The sequence below is a fragment of the Pholis gunnellus genome (assembly GCF_910591455.1).
Source record: "Pholis gunnellus genome assembly, chromosome: 10".
NCBI classification, from domain to species: domain Eukaryota; kingdom Metazoa; phylum Chordata; class Actinopteri; order Perciformes; family Pholidae; genus Pholis; species Pholis gunnellus.
The window spans coordinates 15,826,722-15,847,252 of record NC_136537.1 but is presented as its reverse complement, the minus strand read 5'-3'; the positions used below and the strand labels follow the sequence as shown (position 1 = coordinate 15,847,252).

The following is a 20,531-nucleotide window of genomic DNA, read 5'->3' as shown; positions in this document are numbered from 1 at the left end:
TGTGGCTGCTGGCAATAAGTCTGCAGCTCTGGACAAAGCAAAGCTTTTTATCCTGTGCGACAGCAAGTCTGCATGCAGTGAAGCGAAACAGAAAAGTTGCTGTTGGCTGATGCAACTGTTGATTTTACGTTGCCGTGAGTTTGAGTTTCAAGCCTGCTGATCCAGGACCTGAGGCCCAGCAGTTTGGCCCAGCAGCGGTCCATCCTGAAGTAATGGGGAAGTCAGCAGGAGGACCACCGGAGTCTTGAACTGTCTGAACATGTTGTCCACCTACTGATAGATTATGAGAGGGTGTGTGTGTGTGTGTGTGTGTGTGTGTGTGTGTGTGTGTGTGAGACTATATAAAAACTTGGATAGAATGACCAGGTGGGTTGTAACACATTTACACAAGAAACAGATTATCTCATTTTGTCCATTTGTTGTACAATTGTGATGTTTTTATCTTAGCCTGAATGGAACGTAAAATCCGATTCCAGGTTTTTCCACAGTTGAGACGCACCAGGAGATCTGATGTGGGGTTTCTTCTTTTGCGATTGTGTGTGTTAGTCTCAGAGAGCTTCATGGCCGCCGGTCAGCTTGTGGAAGAGCTCCTCATTGAGCGTGTCGCTCTTTGCACGACTGCGTGTCGACATGAAAATGTAGCCTCCGATAAACTCATGAACGATTTTGCAGTCGGCAGTCACGCAGGCAAAAGCAATGTTGATGTTGCCTTCAAACTCTATGGCCACCTGGAGGAGTCAGAAACAAAGCAATAGAAGAGCAGATATGAGATTCCTTTGAGATGAAAGGTACATTAGGGTTTCCTTTTAAAGATCAGCTCTGCACTGTAAGAACTGTAACACTCTTTGGTCACTCACATCGGCAGCCTGGTTTGAGGAATACCGCAAGGAATACCTTGTGTTAAGTTTTTTAACAAATGTTTTTTGATAAGATTTTATAAGATATCCTTATAAGCAGAACAAACACGCCTGGGAAACCTTAGCTAAAAAAATAACTCAAGAAACTTTGTACGGCCTCTTAAGCTAATTCACAACCACAAATTCCCAGAAACAAACGTTAAGACCTTGCAGACTGCTCGCTCAGACAGAAGTATTGTTGTCACCTGTCGTATGTCCCAGTTGACGTTCCACTGCTTCATGTTGTTGTAGCGCCAGGTCTTAACCACGTCACCCACGGCCAGGTCGATGCGGATCAGACGGTTGGGAGCAATGCCTAGTACCTCGTCTTTTCGACTGCCCTTAAACCTGTTGGGCAAAAACATCTTCAGCTTCTTTCCTCTAAAAATCTTGCTCAGACAAAAGACAAACCGTAATCCTTAAAAACTTTGTGACACTGACTTGAGTGCTTGCTGGATCAGAGTTATGTCTGACTGGGACTTGTCTTGTGGACTGGGACTAGAACAGCTAAACATTTTTGATAGGAACTCAAAACATTTTTTAAAAACCAAAAATGTTTTGAGTTCCTTAATTTAATCTCTACATTTATGTTGCGTTAGAGTTACACGAATATTTTTAAATTGATTGCTCTAGTTTTCTTACGTCCCAAATGAATGCTAGCTGGCATTCAATAGTTTCTGAAAAGTTTCAAATTGAACTTCAAACCTGACAACCACGTATGAGAGCCCAAAGTCGGGCAGGGCCTGCCAGATCTGCAGGAAGCGCATCACTGCATCTGTCAGTGAGAGCTGAGCCACGTTCTGGTAGGCGTCCAGGATACGAGGGGTCAGCTGGAGGAGCATGCGCAGGGTAAAAGATCAGACGTAATTATATTTTTGCTGACTCATGCACAAAGTGGGCAGGAGTTTCAGCTGCAGAACTGTTCAAGTAGCTCAATTGTGCAAAATCACTGTGCTGCAGTCCCGAAAAATGATTAAGTTCATTCTAGCTGGAGATTCGGGCCACTGCTGAATGTCATGTACTGTACTCAGGATCAGTTAAAGAGAGATTGGTGCGATCGAATAGTTCTGTACTCCAGCTGCCTCCTGATAAATGAGTACTACATGTCCTATATTCATTGTTTTGTGTGCCTGTTCCACCCATCCTGCACCTGTTTGGCTTTGTACTTCTTATGGTAGCGTGGCGACACCAGACTGTGAGTGTTGATGCTTTCATCGTTGGTAGGTGCGTTGCCATGGGAACCGGAGCTGGTCTTTTGCATCGCCAGGAAGGAGCGGATGCTCTGGATCTCACTCTGGAAACTGCTGTCGGCCAGAGTCTTGCCTTTGGAGGCCAGTCGGCACCCAGCCATCCACTGAGCATACTGCTGCTCCTGGAGGGCGAGAGACAAACACACAGAGCAGAGAGAGAGAGAGAGAGAGAGAGTAAGACTCGCGAGGTTGTGGTCAGAGAGGTGACATAAAGATAGAGGTGTTGAAAGTGAGGTGGTGGAAATGACAGGATGTCACATATCCACACACATGTCCTCACGTTTTCGCAGCGCAGGTAGACCTCATTCATGCCCTCAGGCGCTGGTATCAGGAGTCTGATTAAGAACTTCTGTGCTGTCACGTTGACATCCGGAGCCACCTCGCATCCTGTGTGCAGGACAAATATGACATTTATGGGTTGGACATAGAAACGAAGCAAGACCACTAAGCCAGGCTTGCATGACATTTTGAATATACGGTCCATGACTAAGCCTGCTGAGTCACAGATCATTTTCTCTATTTATGCAGTCATCTGCATTCGTGTTTTTTAAATTAATGCTTTATTTCCTCTTTGAGCCCAGAATCCAGTGTTCCTTCAGTGGTTTATAGTACTGATCTAGGATTACCAGTGACTTCATTAACTTCTCACAGACTGAGAAGGAAAACAGACTTGTGAGCAGCACTCTCACTTTTTACCATATAAGGAAATCCCTGTTTGTGTGTGTTTATCTTTTCTTGTAAGCATGACATTATACTGTAGCATGTGGCCATTTCTAAGCAGAGAAGATACACAATTAACAGGTTAAAGATGACATTGGCCACTAATTCGTACAAACCTATCGATAACTGATGATACATTGGTGAAATAGAACATATCTTAATAATGAAAAGTGCAATAATATATTCAGTACCTTTGAGGTTAATCTGTTGAATGGGCTCTCCGATGCTCTCCTCTTTGCTCTTGAAATAAGAGATGGAGGTATCCTGGAACTTGAACCAGTACTGCTTATATCCCTTCAGAGTCAGCTTCTTTGGCCTGAAACATGCAATCACATTGCTCATGTTATCTACTTAAAACCTTTTTATTTTTCAGAAAGTATGTACTTTGCTCTTTTTTAACTCATCACATCAAAGACAGAAGAGGCCAACATCTGTTATTGATGCCGATGGGTGGTTGGAAAGTGAATGTTACCTGAATATCTTCAGGTAGTCGTTGAGATCCGGTGCGGTCATGTTTTCCTAGATGAAAGACAAAGAAGTTTTTCAGTGGACTAAAGAGTACTCTTCTCCTGCCTTCTTAAATGTTTTTTTGTGGATTCTTTTTGGTTGTTTCTGTATGTTTTTAAAAAAATTAGAAACGGTGCTGAAACACTTATAGTCTGTTTAAATCATTAAATAATTTACTTAAATTATTACACATCTCTGACTGTCAAAATATGAGATATTAAAATGATTAAGATTAAGGTAAGACAACATCCAATATGTCTGACCAGCATCTCGGACGCGGAGCTGCTCTCTCCCTCCAACTTGACCTCCAGGGACTGCAGGGCAGACTCCAGGTCGTCCATGGCTGCACTGGAGCTCAGCATCTGGGGCTCCGACTGAGTCACCTTACTGATGTGGTACTACAGGAGTTTGAGTGTAAGAGAGAAGAATATGTACTGGGTGTTAAAGGAGAAAAACAACTCAATATGTGTGTGATTGTATCATCTGGATACTTTTTTTAAATATCAGTTCTAAAAGGAAGTTTATAGCTTAAAGTCTTTAGCCAAAGCAACTGAGTGGGTACTCATTTCACTTCAGTATTGTTGCTTAGACTGCAAATGTTGCTGTATTATTTCATCAAATAATGTAGTTTAGATTAGGTGGCATTTAATAAATATATTATATATATATTTAAAGATGTTTTTTGACATTTGGTTTGTCAACATCTTTTTAAAATGCAGAGTTTCTAACCCAGAGATTTGGACTAATTAAAAGTATTAAAAGATTTTTGGGTAAATTTAAAATTAGTATTCAATCACATGTCTTTGACAATAAAAAATATAAATTTGGTAACACTTTATTTCCTGTAATATGTGACATTTAAAGAGTTTCATGTTTGAGGAAATACCCACTTCCTAAACTTTATTTTTGTAACATGCTGTTTTCAGTGTTTGCGTCCCCGTTGACAGATATGTTCCCATGTCAGCAGCAGGGTTTTGTACCTGTAGAGCTCCAAACAACATCATCTCCTCCTCGGTGCAGTCGATGTCCTCTAGCAGGATGGCCCAGCGCGCCTGCTCATACAGCTGGCTCAGACGCACAACATCATACTGCACAGCCGGAGGAAGGAATCAAGAGAGGAATGAAATACCAGACACACATACTGTCTCTATAAAAACAACATGGACTCACACACTCACACAAACCTTGGGATCTATATCATAGAAGCAAAAGTATTTAAAGCGAAGCCAGACTCTGTCGTTTTCTTGGATTCCCTGCTGCATGAGACAACGGGATGAGTCCAACCACCTGAGAGGAAAAAGAGAATAAGTATATGTTTATATGCAATGCACATACACTATATATATACTGGCCAACCCATGTGAGTGCATGATGATCTGGTAAAAACTGAAAATTATGTTGAGTAACCCAACTTCAATTATCAAGACCGTGGTAAGTGGTGACAAAAGGAGCACATTTGTCAACAAGCAATACCATTCCCAGCAATATAGATTCAACAGCTCTAACCACTGGCACAACATGCCTCATGGGTAATTGGTTTGCAAGCTCTCGTTCTTCCTGAGAAGTCTTAATTAGCCAAGCAATGTGCACCTGCGTGAGCTGGATAGTACAGTGCTCATTCTGACAAAAAAGGAGAACTTAGCTGAGATTTTTACTCTGTGGGTGACCACAGCAGAACCTAAACAAGATGATGTAATTATATGTGTATCCACAGACTGTTGTTGGTCTTGACATAAAGGAGAGGTTTACCATATTTATATGTGTGAAGGCATACCTGCCGTTGATGTGTGCCTTGTCCACCACACTGGCCGCGCGGTACTGCTTGGCTATGACCTCGGGGGAGGGGGGAGGCTGGGTGACTGACAGCATCTTGTAGACGGCCTCCATCTGAGGTGAGTCGGCAAAATGAGCAGGCATGCCATTATACAGACAGGGCCGAGATGCTGCAAAGCAAGCATAGGAGGGTTACAGTCAAATTTTCCAAGGAAGGGATTTTGTAGAGCGTCTGACCCCTCGCTTTTGGGTGTATTTCAAACTTGATTAATCTTCTCCACCAAGCTTCAGGTCTACCGTTGGATGATTTACAGGTAGACTCTCTGTAAGTATCAAGCCTTTTGAGTAGTACTGGTCTCAGACCCCATCATCATACGCTCATCAGAGGCCAAAATGACTGATGATTTGTATTTTTTCTGCATCTACTCTAAGTCTTAAGCCCCTGGTTATAAAATGTGTATGTCAAGTAAGCAGTGTGAATGAAGTGTGATGAGTGTACCCGAGGAAAGGGGCACTTCGGTCAGGTCGTAGATCTCCTCAGCCGAGTCTTTATCTTTCTTCTTCTTTTTCTCCTCGATAGGCCGAAGGAGCGAGAGCTCCTCGGGGTGACGGATATCTGTGTAGGCAAGAGCGAGAAAATGGTACAAAAGTTATTAGCTTCAATAGTGACAGAAATAAATATGTATATGAGACAGCCTCATCACTATGGGAACGGCACATTGACCAACAGTCCATGCGCACAAATGTTTGATGAAACTTTTACAACTGTGCATCAGCCAGTCGCCAGTATGTGTGATATGATACATTCTTTACCAATTCCCCCCCTTGCACTACTGTTGCAGACTCTGTGGTGTAACGGTAGCGCGAGTCCTTCATCAAGTTCGACAGACTCTCTCAACTCAAGGAGTTACAAATGTTTTCACGTCAAGTACTCGAAAAATGGCCATTGAACTGAATTCTAAATTCTTTATTTTTTCAATGTCCTCAATCCAATATGGACATTTTTTTAAATATCGGGATATACCGACTCTGTGGCGCAATGGTCGCGCTTTACAAAGGGGATAAGGTCCTTTTAAAATCTGAGACTCTCTAACTTAAAGAAATGGAAAATGGCCTCTGAATTATTAGACAATGATAGGACTTTTAGGACATTTAACCTTTTTTACGAGCAACAGTTAACCAAAAAATATTAGGGGCAATTTAATAATTTTACTCAATCTCTGTTAAATCAATAATTGTCAGATCGGATAAGGTCCTTCGTCAAATTCTAAAAGTTTTATCAACTCGAAAACTGGTATTGAACTGACGTCTACATTTTCTTGATATTCATCAGAGTCCCACATCCAGTCTTCACTGTGTTGGAAAAGGGAGATTCAAAGACTCTGTGGCGCAATGGTAGCGCGTCTGACTCCAGATCAGAAGGGTGCGTGTTCAAATCACGTCAGGGTCAATAGTTCGGATCATCAGGATTGCTTTAATTAGTGATTCTCCGATCGGAAAGCTTTCTTCATCAAGTTCTAGATGTTTTATCATCTCGAAAACTGGTATTGAACTGACATCTACATTTTCTTGATAATCATCAGTGTCCCCCATCCAGTCTTCACCTTTTTAAAAGAAAGGATTCACAGACTCTGTGGCGAAATGGTAGCGCGTCTGACTCCAGATCAGAAGGGTGCGTGTTCAAATCACGTCAGGGTCAATAGTTCGGATTTCTTTAATTAGTGATTCTCCGTTCGGAAAGCGTTCTTCATCAAGTTCTGGATGTTTTATCATCTCGAAAACTGGTATTGAACTGGCATCTACATTTTCTTGAGAATCATCAGTGTCCCGCATCCAGTCTTCACTTTTTTAAAAGAATGGATTTCACAGACTCTGTGGCGCAATGGTAGCGCGTCTGACTCCAGATCAGAAGGGTGCGTGTTCAAATCACGTCAGGGTCAATAGTTCGGATTTCTTTAATTAGTGATTCTCCGTTCGGAAAGCGTTCTTCATCAAGTGCTAGATGTTTTATCATCTCGAAAACTGGTATTGAACTGGCATCTACATTTTCTTGAGAATCATCAGTGTCCCGCATCCAGTCTTCACTTTTTTAAAAGAATGGATTTCACAGACTCTGTGGCGCAATGGTAGCGCGTCTGACTCCAGATCAGAAGGGTGCGTGTTCAAATCACGTCAGGGTCAATAGTTCGGATCCTCAGGATTGCTTTAATTAGTGATTCTCCGTTCGGAAAGCGTTCTTCATCAAGTTCTGGATGTTTTATCATCTCGAAAACTAGTATTGAACTGGCATCTACATTTTTTTGAGAATCATCAGTGTCCCGCATCCAGTCTTCACTTTTTTAAAAGAATGGATTTCACAGACTCTGTGGCGCAATGGTAGCGCGTCTGACTCCAGATCAGAAGGGTGCGTTCAAATCACGTCAGGGTCAATAGTTCGGATCATCAGGATTGCTTTATTTAGTGATTCTCCGATCGCAAAGCTTTCTTCATCAAGTTCTAGATGCTTTATCATCTCGAAAACTGTTATTGAACTGACATCTACATTTTCTTGAGAATCATCAGTGTCCCGCATCCAGTCTTCACTTTTTTAAAAGAATGGATTTCACAGACTCTGTGGCGCAATGGTAGCGCGTCTGACTCCAGATCAGAAGGGTGCGTGTTCAAATCATGTCAGGGTCAATAGTTCGGATCATCAGGATTGCTTTAATTAGTGATTCTCCGATCGGAAAGCTTTCTTCATCAAGTTCTAGATGTTTTATCATCTCGAAAACTGGTATTGAACTGACATCTACATTTTCTTGATAATCATCAGTGTCCCCCATCCAGTCTTCACCTTTTTAAAAGAAAGGATTCACAGACTCTGTGGCGCAATGGCAGCGCGTCTGACTCCAGATCAGAAGGGTGCGTGTTCAAATCACGTCAGGGTCAATAGTTCGGATCCTCAGGATTGCTTTAATTAGTGATTCTCCGATCGGAAAGCTTTCTTCATCAAGTTCTAGATGTTTTATCATCTCGAAAACTGGTATTGAACTGACATCTACATTTTCTTGATAATCATCAGTGTCCCCCATCTAGTCTTCACCTTTTTAAAAGAAAGGATTCACAGACTCTGTGGCGCAATGGTAGCGCGTCTGACTCCAGATCAGAAGGGTGCGTGTTCAAATCACGTCAGCGTCAATAGTTCGGATCCTCAGGATTGCTTTAATTAGTGATTCTCCGTTCGGAAAGCGTTCTTCATCAAGTTCTGGATGTTTTATCATCTCGAAAACTAGTATTGAACTGGCATCTACATTTTTTTGAGCATCATCAGTGTCCCCCATCCAGTCTTCCCTTTTTTAAAAGAATGGATTTCACAGACTCTGTGGCGCAATGGTAGCGCGTCTGACTCCAGATCAGAAGGGTGCGTGTTCAAATCACGTCAGGGTCAATAGTTCGGATCATCAGGATTGCTTTAATTAGTGATTCTCCGTTCGGAAAGCGTTCTTCATCAAGTGCTAGATGTTTTATCATCTCGAAAACTGGTATTGAACTGGCATCTACATTTTCTTGAGAATCATCAGTGTCCCGCATCCAGTCTTCACTTTTTTAAAAGAATGGATTTCACAGACTCTGTGGCGCAATGGTAGCGCGTCTGACTCCAGATCAGAAGGGTGCGTGTTCAAATCACGTCAGGGTCAATAGTTCGGATCCTCAGGATTGCTTTAATTAGTGATTCTCCGTTCGGAAAGCGTTCTTCATCAAGTTCTGGATGTTTTATCATCTCGAAAACTAGTATTGAACTGGCATCTACATTTTTTTGAGAATCATCAGTGTCCCCCATCCAGTCTTCACTTTTTTAAAAGAATGGATTTCACAGACTCTGTGGCGCAATGGTAGCGCGTCTGACTCCAGATCAGAAGGGTGCGTTCAAATCACGTCAGGGTCAATAGTTCGGATCATCAGGATTGCTTTATTTAGTGATTCTCCGATCGCAAAGCTTTCTTCATCAAGTTCTAGATGCTTTATCATCTCGAAAACTGTTATTGAACTGACATCTACATTTTCTTGATAATCATCAGTGTCCCCCATCCAGTCTTCACCTTTTTAAAAGAAAGGATTCACAGACTCTGTGGCGCAATGGCAGCGCGTCTGACTCCAGATCAGAAGGGTGCGTGTTCAAATCACGTCAGGGTCAATAGTTCGGATCCTCAGGATTTCTTTAATTAGTGATTCTCCGTTCGGAAAGCGTTCTTTATCAAGTTCTGGATGTTTTATCATCTCGAAAACTGGTATTGAACTGGCATCTACATTTTCTTGAGAATCATCAGTGTCCCGCATCCAGTCTTCACTTTTTTAAAAGAATGGATTTCACAGACTCTGTGGCGCAATGGTAGCGCGTCTGACTCCAGATCAGAAGGGTGCGTGTTCAAATCATGTCAGGGTCAATAGTTCGGATCATCAGGATTGCTTTAATTAGTGATTCTCCGATCGGAAAGCTTTCTTCATCAAGTTCTAGATGTTTTATCATCTCGAAAACTGGTATTGAACTGACATCTACATTTTCTTGATAATCATCAGTGTCCCCCATCCAGTCTTCACCTTTTTAAAAGAAAGGATTCACAGACTCTGTGGCGCAATGGCAGCGCGTCTGACTCCAGATCAGAAGGGTGCGTGTTCAAATCACGTCAGGGTCAATAGTTCGGATCCTCAGGATTGCTTTAATTAGTGATTCTCCGATCGGAAAGCTTTCTTCATCAAGTTCTAGATGTTTTATCATCTCGAAAACTGGTATTGAACTGACATCTACATTTTCTTGATAATCATCAGTGTCCCCCATCTAGTCTTCACCTTTTTAAAAGAAAGGATTCACAGACTCTGTGGCGCAATGGTAGCGCGTCTGACTCCAGATCAGAAGGGTGCGTGTTCAAATCACATCAGCGTCAATAGTTCGGATCCTCAGGATTGCTTTAATTAGTGATTCTCCGTTCGGAAAGCGTTCTTCATCAAGTTCTGGATGTTTTATCATCTCGAAAACTAGTATTGAACTGGCATCTACATTTTTTTGAGCATCATCAGTGTCCCCCATCCAGTCTTCCCTTTTTTAAAAGAATGGATTTCACAGACTCTGTGGCGCAATGGTAGCGCGTCTGACTCCAGATCAGAAGGGTGCGTGTTCAAATCACGTCAGGGTCAATAGTTCGGATCATCAGGATTGCTTTAATTAGTGATTCTCCGATCGCAAAGCTTTCTTCATCAAGTTCTAGATGTTTTATCATCTCGAAAACTGTTATTGAACTGACATCTACATTTTCTTGATAATCATCAGTGTCCCCCATCCAGTCTTCACCTTTTTAAAAGAAAGGATTCACAGACTCTGTGGCGCAATGGCAGCGCGTCTGACTCCAGATCAGAAGGGTGCGTGTTCAAATCACGTCAGGGTCAATAGTTCGGATCCTCAGGATTTCTTTAATTAGTGATTCTCCATTCGGAAAGCGTTCTTTATCAAGTTCTGGATGTTTTATCATCTCGAAAACTGGTATTGAACTGGCATCTACATTTTCTTGAGAATCATCAGTGTCCCGCATCCAGTCTTCACTTTTTTAAAAGAATGGATTTCACAGACTCTGTGGCGCAATGGTAGCGCGTCTGACTCCAGATCAGAAGGGTGCGTGTTCAAATCACGTCAGGGTCAATAGTTCGGATCATCAGGATTGCTTTAATTAGTGATTCTCCGATCGGAAAGCTTTCTTCATCAAGTTCTAGATGTTTTATCATCTCGAAAACTGGTATTGAACTGACATCTACATTTTCTTGATAATCATCAGTGTCCCCCATCCAGTCTTCACCTTTTTAAAAGAAAGGATTCACAGACTCTGTGGCGCAATGGTAGCGCGTCTGACTCCAGATCAGAAGGGTGCGTGTTCAAATCACGTCAGGGTCAATAGGTCGGATCCTCAGGATTGCTTTAATTAGTGATTCTCCGATCGGAAAGCCTTCTTCATCAAGTTCTGGATGTTTTATCATCTCGAAAACTAGTATTGAACTGGCATCTACATTTTCTTGAGAATCATCAGTGTCCCGCATCCAGTCTTCACTTTTTTAAAAGAATGGATTTCACAGACTCTGTGGCGCAATGGCAGCGCGTCTGACTCCAGATCAGAAGGGTGCGTGTTCAAATCACGTCAGGGTCAATAGTTCGGATCCTCAGGATTTCTTTAATTAGTGATTCTCCGTTCGGAAAGCGTTCTTTATCAAGTTCTGGATGTTTCATCATCTCGAAAACTGGTATTGAACTGACATCTACATTTTCTTGAGAATCATCAGTGTCCCGCATCCAGTCTTCACTTTTTTAAAAGAATGGATTTCACAGACTCTGTGGCGCAATGGTAGCGCGTCTGACTCCAGATCAGAAGGGTGCGTGTTCAAATCACGTCAGGGTCAATAGTTCGGATCCTCAGGATTACTTTAATTAGTGATTCTCCGTTCGGAAAGCGTTCTTCATCAAGTTCTGGATGTTTTATCGTCTCGAAAACTAGTATTGAACTGGCATCTACATTTTTTTGAGAATCATCAGTGTCCCCCATCCAGTCTTCACCTTTTTAAAAGAAAGGATTCACAGACTCTGTGGTGCAATGGTAGCGCGTCTGACTCCAGATCAGAAGGGTGCGTGTTCAAATCACGTCAGGGTCAATAGGTCGGATCCTCAGGATTGCTTTAATTAGTGATTCTCCGATCGGAAAGCCTTCTTCATCAAGTTCTAGATGTTTTATCATCTCGAAAACTGGCATTGAACTGACATCTACATTTTCTTGAGAATCATCAGTGTCCCACATCCAGTCTTCACTTTTTTAAAAGAATGGATTTCACAGACTCTGTGGCGCAATGGTAGCGCGTCTGACTCCAGATCAGAAGGGTGCGTGTTCAAATCACGTCAGGGTCAATAGTTCGGATCATCAGGATTGCTTTAATTAGTGATTCTCCGATCGCAAAGCTTTCTTCATCAAGTTCTAGATGTTTTATCGTCTCGAAAACTGTTATTGAACTGACATCTACATTTTCTTGATAATCATCAGTGTCCCCCATCCAGTCTTCACCTTTTTAAAAGAAAGGATTCACAGACTCTGTGGCGCAATGGCAGCGCGTCTGACTCCAGATCAGAAGGGTGCGTGTTCAAATCACGTCAGGGTCAATAGTTCGGATCCTCAGGATTTCTTTAATTAGTGATTCTCCGTTCGGAAAGCGTTCTTTATCAAGTTCTGGATGTTTTATCATCTCGAAAACTGGTATTGAACTGACATCTACATTTTCTTGATAATCATCAGTGTCCCCCATCCAGTCTTCACCTTTTTAAAAGAAAGGATTCACAGACTCTGTGGCCCAATGGCAGCGCGTCTGACTCCAGATCAGAAGGGTGCGTGTTCAAATCACGTCAGGGTCAATAGTTCGGATCCTCAGGATTGCTTTAATTAGTGATTCTCCATTCGGAAAGCGTTCTTCATCAAGTTCTGGATGTTTTATCATCTCGAAAACTAGTATTGAACTGGCATCTACATTTTCTTGAGAATCATCAGTGTCCCGCATCCAGTCTTCACTTTTTTAAAAGAATGGATTTCACAGACTCTGTGGCGCAATGGCAGCGCGTCTGACTCCAGATCAGAAGGGTGCGTGTTCAAATCACGTCAGGGTCAATAGTTCGGATCCTCAGGATTTCTTTAATTAGTGATTCTCCGTTCGGAAAGCGTTCTTTATCAAGTTCTGGATGTTTTATCATCTCGAAAACTGGTATTGAACTGGCATCTACATTTTCTTGAGAATCATCAGTGTCCCGCATCCAGTCTTCACTTTTTTAAAAGAATGGATTTCACAGACTCTGTGGCGCAATGGTAGCGCGTCTCACTCCAGATCAGAAGGGTGCGTGTTCAAATCACGTCAGGGTCAATAGTTCGGATCATCAGGATTGCTTTAATTAGTGATTCTCCGATCGGAAAGCTTTCTTCATCAAGTTCTAGATGTTTTATCATCTCGAAAACTGGTATTGAACTGACATCTACATTTTCTTGATAATCATCAGTGTCCCCCATCCAGTCTTCACCTTTTTAAAAGAAAGGATTCACAGACTCTGTGGCGCAATGGCAGCGCGTCTGACTCCAGATCAGAAGGGTGCGTGTTCAAATCACGTCAGGGTCAATAGTTCGGATCCTCAGGATTGCTTTAATTAGTGATTCTCCGTTCGGAAAGCGTTCTTCATCAAGTTCTGGATGTTTTATCATCTCGAAAACTAGTATTGAACTGCCATCTACATTTTCTTGAGAATCATCAGTGTCCCGCATCCAGTCTTCACTTTTTTAAAAGAATGGATTTCACAGACTCTGTGGCGCAATGGTAGCGCGTCTGACTCCAGATCAGAAGGGTGCGTGTTCAAATCACGTCAGGGTCAATAGTTCGGATCCTCAGGATTGCTTTAATTAGTGATTCTCCGATCGGAAAGCTTTCTTCATCAAGTTCTAGATGTTTTATCATCTCGAAAACTGGTATTGAACTGACGTCTACATTTTCTTGATAATCATCAGTGTCCCGCGTCCAGTCTTCACTTTTTTAAAAGAATGGATTTCACAGACTCTGTGGCGCAATGGTAGCGCGTCTGACTCCAGATCAGAAGGGTGCGTGTTCAAATCACGTCAGGGTCAATGGTTCGGATTTCTTTAATTATTGATTCTCCGTTCGGAAAGCGTTCTTCATCAAGTTCTGGATGTTTTATCATCTCGAAAACTGGTATTGAACTGGCATCTACATTTTCTTGAGAATCATCAGTGTCCCGCATCCAGTCTTCACTTTTTTAAAAGAATGGATTTTACAGACTCTGTGGCGCAATGGTAGCGCGTCTGACTCCAGATCAGAAGGGTGCGTGTTCAAATCACGTCAGGGTCAATAGTTTGGATCCTCAGGATTGCTTTAATTAGTGATTCTCCGATCGGAAAGCCTTCTTCATCAAGTTCTAGATGTTTTATCATCTCGAAAACTGGCATTGAACTGACATCTACATTTTCTTGAGAATCATCAGTGTCCCACATCCAGTCTTCACTTTTTTAAAAGAATGGATTTCACAGACTCTGTGGCGCAATGGTAGCGCGTCTGACTCCAGATCAGAAGGGTGCGTGTTCAAATCACGTCAGGGTCAATAGTTTGGATCCTCAGGATTGCTTTAATTAGTGATTCTCCAATAGGAAAGCTTTCTTCATCAAGTTCTGGATGTTTTATCATCTCGAAAACTGGTATTGAACTGACATCTACATTTTCTTGAGAATCATCAGTGTCCCACATCCAGTCTTCACTTTTTTAAAAGAATGGATTTCACAGACTCTGTGGCGCAATGGTAGCGCGTCTGACTCCAGATCAGAAGGGTGCGTCTTCAAATCACGTCACGGTCAATAGTTCGGATCCTCAGGATTGCTTTAATTAGTGATTCTCCGATCGGAAAGCGTTCTTCATCAAGTTCTAGATGTTTTATCATCTCGAAAACTGGCATTGAACTGACATCTACATTTTCTTGAGAATCATCAGTGTCCCACATCCAGTCTTCACTTTTTTAAAAGAATGGATTTCAAAGACTCTGTGGCGCAATGGTAGCGCGTCTGACTCCAGATCAGAAGGGTGCGTGTTCAAATCACGTCAGGGTCAATAGTTCGGATTTCTTTAATTAGTGATTCTCCGTTCGGAAAGCGTTCTTTATCAAGTTCTAGATGTTTTATCATCTCGAAAACTGGTATTGAACTGGCATCTACATTTTCTTGAGAATCATCAGTGTCCCGCATCCAGTCTTCACTTTTTTAAAAGATTGGATTTCACAGACTCTGTGGCGCAATGGTAGCGCGTCTGACTCCAGATCAGAAGGGTGCGTGTTCAAATCACGTCAGGGTCAATAGTTCGGATCCTCAGGATTGCTTTAATTAGTGATTCTCTGATCGGAAAGCCTTCTTCATCAAGTTCTAGATGTTTTATCATCTCGAAAACTGGTATTGAACTGACATCTACATTTTCTTGATAATCATCAGTGTCCCACATCCAGTCTTCACTTTTTTAAAAGAATGGATTTCACAGACTCTGTGGCGCAATGGTAGCGCGTCTGACTCCAGATCAGAAGGGTGCGTGTTCAAATCACGTCAGGGTCAATAGTTCGGATTTCTTTAATTAGTGATTCTCCGATCGGAAAGCCTTCTTCATCAAGTTCTAGATGTTTTATCATCTCGAAAACTGGCATTGAACTGACATCTACACTTTCTTGAGAATCATCAGTGTCCCACATCCAGTCTTCACTTTTTTAAAAGAATGGATTTCACAGACCCTGTGGCGCAATGGTAGCGCGTCTGACTCCAGATCAGAAGGGTGCGTGTTCAAATCACGTCAGGGTCAATAGTTCGGATCCTCAGGATTGCTTTAATTAGTGATTCTCCGATCGGAAAGCTTTCTTCATCAAGTTCTAGATGTTTTATCGCCTCGAAAACGGACATTGAGTTGAGATCTACATTTTCTTGATATTAATCAGAGTCTCACATCCAGTCTTCACTGTGTTGGAAACTGGAACATGTTTTTTGAATTCTGAATTACTCGGCAATAACATAATTTAACCAAAATATTTAGTAACACATTTTTTAATAAATTCTTAATTAACTACAACTTTTAATCAAATTTATTTTTCATTTGAAGTACTTGAGGTCGTAGCTCCTGAACCAATGACGATTTAAACATAAATTGTATCGGCCATTAAACTAATGACTAGAAAATGTTTTTATCAACGTACCCTTTCCAGTAAGTGTTACAATCAATACACTTTTTTTCAGAAGCTTGCATTCCCAAATCAAGTCAGGGTGCAAACCTTTCTTTGTTCATGAAAAAAACCTGTGTTTTAGACTGCTTCAGGAGAATTGGACCGAGGACGCACAATACAGTACATAGAACTAGTGTACTTTTGTAGGGCATGCATAGTCAGCGATTGTAGTGCAGACACAAGAAAGAAAGAAAGGAAATAAGGCCAGTCAAGAAAGAGAGAAGGAAGGGATGAAGAAAGGAATGAGCTATACAATATAAATAAACAAGGTGGGGAGAGCGAAGGAAATTAAACAAGGAACAAAGAAAAGGGAAGGAAAAGGAAACAAAAGAAGGAATGGAGGAAACAAATTAAGGCACGAAGGAAGGAAGGAAGGAATGGAAAAAGCAAAGAGTGAGGAAACAAGGAAAATTAACAAGTTTAGAAAACCAAACGTGGAAACAAAGAAGAAAACAAGAGGGGATGAAGGAAGACATTCATCGAAGAAGAGTCAAAGGAGGCAAAGAATTTAAGGAAATAAATAAACAATGAACAAAATAATAAATGAAAGCAGAAAGACAGAAAGGAATTAAATAAAAAAAATAGGCTGAGACTCACTGAGCATTCTGCAGACACCCATCACGGTCTGGAAGACGGAGCTTGAGAAGCAGGCTTTGAGCCTCAGGGTAGTGCCGTTGGGCAGACCCAGCTTCAGGGCCTTGTGTTGGGGCATAAAAACCAGCCGGGCGTCTGCATGGATGCCATATTTGTCCAGAGTCCAGGCTGTTCGCAGCAGCCACCGCTGCTTCTGTTCCCACCATATCGCATGATCCGACCAATCACGCTGTATCTCTATAGAGGACAGACACAAAATAGATATTGCTGCAAACTGAAACACAGAACATCCTTTAGTTTGGACTCTTAAGTGTGAGATGATCTGTAGTTGTCCTCTTCCCATTTAGACATTTTTTCACATCAAGAACTCGAAAGTGGCCTCTGAACCACTGGACATGTAAACTTAAATTATTGTAATGGTAAGTAAACTGACAACTAGAATAAATGTTTGTAACAATTAGGGGGATTAATTGGTAGCAATGGAATATAATATTCATAACTATGTTTTATTCAGTGTACAATCACCTGAAACTAAGAATCGTAGTGTTTTCATTAGCTTAGAAAAAGCTATTTATATTTACTTGGGGAGCAGGTCGTCTTGCACGCAGTCCGCCATCTTGCACAGCCATATTTCTACAGCAGCCTAGAACGGACATGGGCTCTAGCGAGAGCAATCCGTGTATTACGTTATCTGAAGGCAGGGATGCATTCCAAAAACCTAGTATTAAATGGGCCTTGGTGCTAAATTACCGAAGTATTAAGAAGTCCTGATGTTACTGGTGTTTTTATTCGTACTTTTTAAAGTTTTGATGTAATTAAAGCAGATATGATGCTGTGGTGAAGTGGACCACCAACTTTGCCGTTAGCTAACGTTACCAAGTAACTGACCAGTTGTATTGAGAATTGCTAGCTCTAAGCATGGTTGATCAGTTTGCTAAACAGAAGTTATAATCTGCAAACATTGAGAAACACCCATTGTTTTACTGTTAGCTATTGCTCACATAAAGTAGGGTACTGTTAGTTGACCCAGCTGGTTCCATAAAGTAAGCATAACCCTACATGTTAATGACATGGAGAAGTGCTCGTCTTCACTCCTTAATCCTATTTCATAAAAATCCAGCAAGCCAGCGTTCCAGTTGTCTACACAAACTATTTGTGGTGGTCTTGTTTAGCCTGCTGTCTCAGTGGACAGACTGGTGCAGCAGCTAGCTGTGCTGAAGCTGCTATGACTGGAAACCAGGGACAAATGTTAAGATGGTGATCAGTTAATAATATTACCTCGAACTGTAGTCCGCCTCCCATGAACAGTTGCGTAACAACGACATAGGTACTAATCCATACCCACCTCAGGATTATGTAACGGACTCTGTGGCGCAACGGTAGCGCGTCTGACTCCAGATCAGAAGGTTGCGTGTTCAAATCACGTCAGGGTCAATGTTATTGTTTATGAAACTCGTTATTTGGTATTTAGTTTTATGTAGCATAGGGCTCATTCAACAATTGGTAATGTATTTAAATTACTAAACAGTAAGCCATTTCGACTAGCAATTAGACTGGGAGTTTAAAAAAATCTGCTATCAAAATAAAAGATGTATGGTCATTTGATTGAGACAATGTCTCTGAAAAATGTATTATTCGTCAGTATTTTAATTTGAAAAGCTTTATCATGTAGATTTGCTTGTCTTGTATGAGACAAGCAATCGTAATATAGTTTAATAACTGAGTGTATGACATGTATGCAAAAAGACAAAACAGGACAGGATGTTAGCAATGTTAAGACTCATAATGAAGATGGTTATTGCTTGGTATGAGAATGTATACATGCAAACTAAAAGTAAAATAATCGAAAGCATATTTTGGGCAAACAGAGGTGTGTTTATGTTACTTAATGACTTATGATGATTTAATGTATACAGGATGTATCAAGAAATCATGTTAAAGTGTTACCTATACACTGTTTGTGAATTATTACATGTCTAAACAAATGTAACTATTTTTAGTCTGTGTACTGACACTGAGGGAGACGGAGACAAACAAAGACAGACAGTGACCCACGTGTCTTTTCCACCAGCTTCAGGATGACCCCTCCGACGTGGAGGTCAGAGGCCACGCTGAGGGTGACAGGTGGCGCGTCAGACCCCAGGTCCTCCACTGTGACTGAAAGGTCCCATGCCGCCATGCTGGGAGAAGGTCTGACAGAAAGGAGAAGAAAGTAGGAAAGACAAACATGGGAGAGAGACAAAGAAATGAGACATTGTCAAATTGGTAACCACTTGTTGTGAAAAGCTGCACAACAAATGCTCTTTAAATGATCTGTGTGACAAAGGTCATTATTTTACTTTTTGTTTGGCGCTCCACAGCTCAGACAAAGCAGTCAAGGACAGGAAGAAGATGAACACGACTTATAATTAATCTCTCCCAATGAGGTTACTCTTTCATTTGTAGATCCACCACTTTGGTGAAAAATGTTCAGATGTATCATTATAAACTCAATAATTGAGTGTTTTAGCGATTAGTATTTTAGGGGCCTATATGTCACAAGTGAGAAATTATGCACTTGAATCGCCTGCAACAATAATGTCTGAGGAAACATTAAAAACTGTCTAAAACAAGACTATCACATTTCAGTATAACGTTCCACACCTAAAATATGAAAATCGATTTCAGTCCTACTACATATTAACGTGTTCTGCATTATTTCACATCAGAGCATAAAATGCCGAACATGCCTTTATAAGTCATTTTAAGAAGTATAAAACTGCAGTGAAAATCTGAGTTACATATGCTGCAACTTGTGATACACTCTCAAAATGTGTGAAAGAACGTTATAGTTTTGATAATAAAAATCCTGCTTTCGAGTTTTACAGAATATTTCAGATATTAAAAAAGAGAGGATAGATGACCTGTCAATCACACTTCAGCCAATCAATTGTGAGAAAAAAACAACTCATGGTTCAATATCACATGATACTGAGTAACACTGACACACACACACTGGATGGGTGAGTTGATTCTGGTAATATGTCCAGTTTGATGAGCACTTCCTGTTTCTAACTTGAACTATCACCAGGGACACACACTTCCGCTTTCTGACCCGCCCCAGACGAGATGCTCATCCAATGCCAATACAGAGACCCACTGCATGTGTATGAAAATGTGAGCCCATCTGAAATGTGTTAAATTCAAGGATTAAAATGTGAGTCTTTGCCCCATGTATCTGTATTTTCAAAGACTTGTATCACAGACAATGGTATAACAATGAATGCTTTCACCCGTCTTACCTCTGTTGGAGGCCAAAACTTTCTTTATCTGAATGTTGCTGAATCTCAGTTCTGATCTGTGACCATTTCACTCATGGCATGCTATTTTGTTTAGAGCTGTGAGCTAATAAATGATCTTGAATCTTTAAATTTAGAAGCCTTACACATACACATGTTGCCTTAACGTGCTCTCTCTGCATGGCCTTACTCTCTCTCTTCCTTCCTCTCACGTAACACTCTCACACACACAAACTTTGAAAGACCATACCTTCAGGTTTTGAGAGATGGAAACTGGGGGGACCCCTGTGCCTCTGTCAGATCTCTGAAGAAGTTTCCCAGGTTTTCTATCAAACTGTGCAGAAGCTTCTCCTCTCTCGGGCTGGGCAGGTTGTGGTCTGTGTAGCTGTTTCTGCGCTGCTTGTGTCACTTCTGTCAAGAAAGGCTTGTTCCTTTTTTGTCAGTTTCCGCCAGGCGGAAATGTGAAAAGGGCTTTTGAGTGACAGATGGAGTGAGTGCTGCATACCCCCCCCCCCCCCCCCCCATCACACACACACACTGTCTTTCTCCTCTCTTTTATTTAATAATTGCAAGAACACATACTAAAGGTTGATTAGTGATCATATTGTGTGTTACAAAAACAGCAATGAGTGGTGTGTCCAACATTTTAGTATCAGTTTATGTTAAGGTGTCAGATACAAAGTAAGGAATATCTTAATGTCAACACAAA

At 41.4% G+C, this 20,531-nt stretch overlaps 1 protein-coding gene across 1 annotated transcript; it reads right to left on the bottom strand.

Moving 5' to 3' along the window:
- Positions 1–86: 86 nt before the first annotated feature.
- fermt3b (FERM domain containing kindlin 3b) lies at positions 87–20,216 on the bottom strand. The gene is made up of 15 exons (XM_079167366.1): positions 20,073–20,216; positions 18,600–18,736; positions 16,548–16,781; positions 5,646–5,762; positions 5,148–5,316; positions 4,558–4,660; positions 4,354–4,461; positions 3,637–3,771; positions 3,339–3,385; positions 3,058–3,182; positions 2,427–2,533; positions 2,047–2,268; positions 1,602–1,726; positions 1,103–1,244; positions 87–728 (listed from the first exon to the last, which is right to left on the bottom strand). Exons 2-15 carry the CDS (start codon positions 18,721–18,723, stop codon positions 549–551), a joined length of 1,938 nt encoding a protein of 645 aa, XP_079023492.1. The 5' UTR covers positions 18,724–18,736; positions 20,073–20,216; the 3' UTR covers positions 87–548.
- Between the last annotated feature and the right edge of the window lie 315 nt (positions 20,217–20,531).

What these genes read in the sequence shown, in the direction of transcription:
- fermt3b (XM_079167366.1), bottom strand. Translation starts at nt 18,723, where the DNA reads ATGGCGGCATGGGACCTTTCAGTCACAGTGGAGGACCTGGGGTCTGAC. An exon ending in GAAGCTGGTGGAAAAGACAC is followed by an intron (nt 16,782 to 18,599) that starts GTGGGTCACTGT and finishes TGTCCTCTATAG; the next exon opens with AGATACAGCGTGATTGGTCG. An exon ending in GCTCCGCGTCCGAGATGCTG is followed by an intron (nt 3,386 to 3,636) that starts GTCAGACATATT and finishes TCTTTCATCTAG; the next exon opens with GAAAACATGACCGCACCGGA.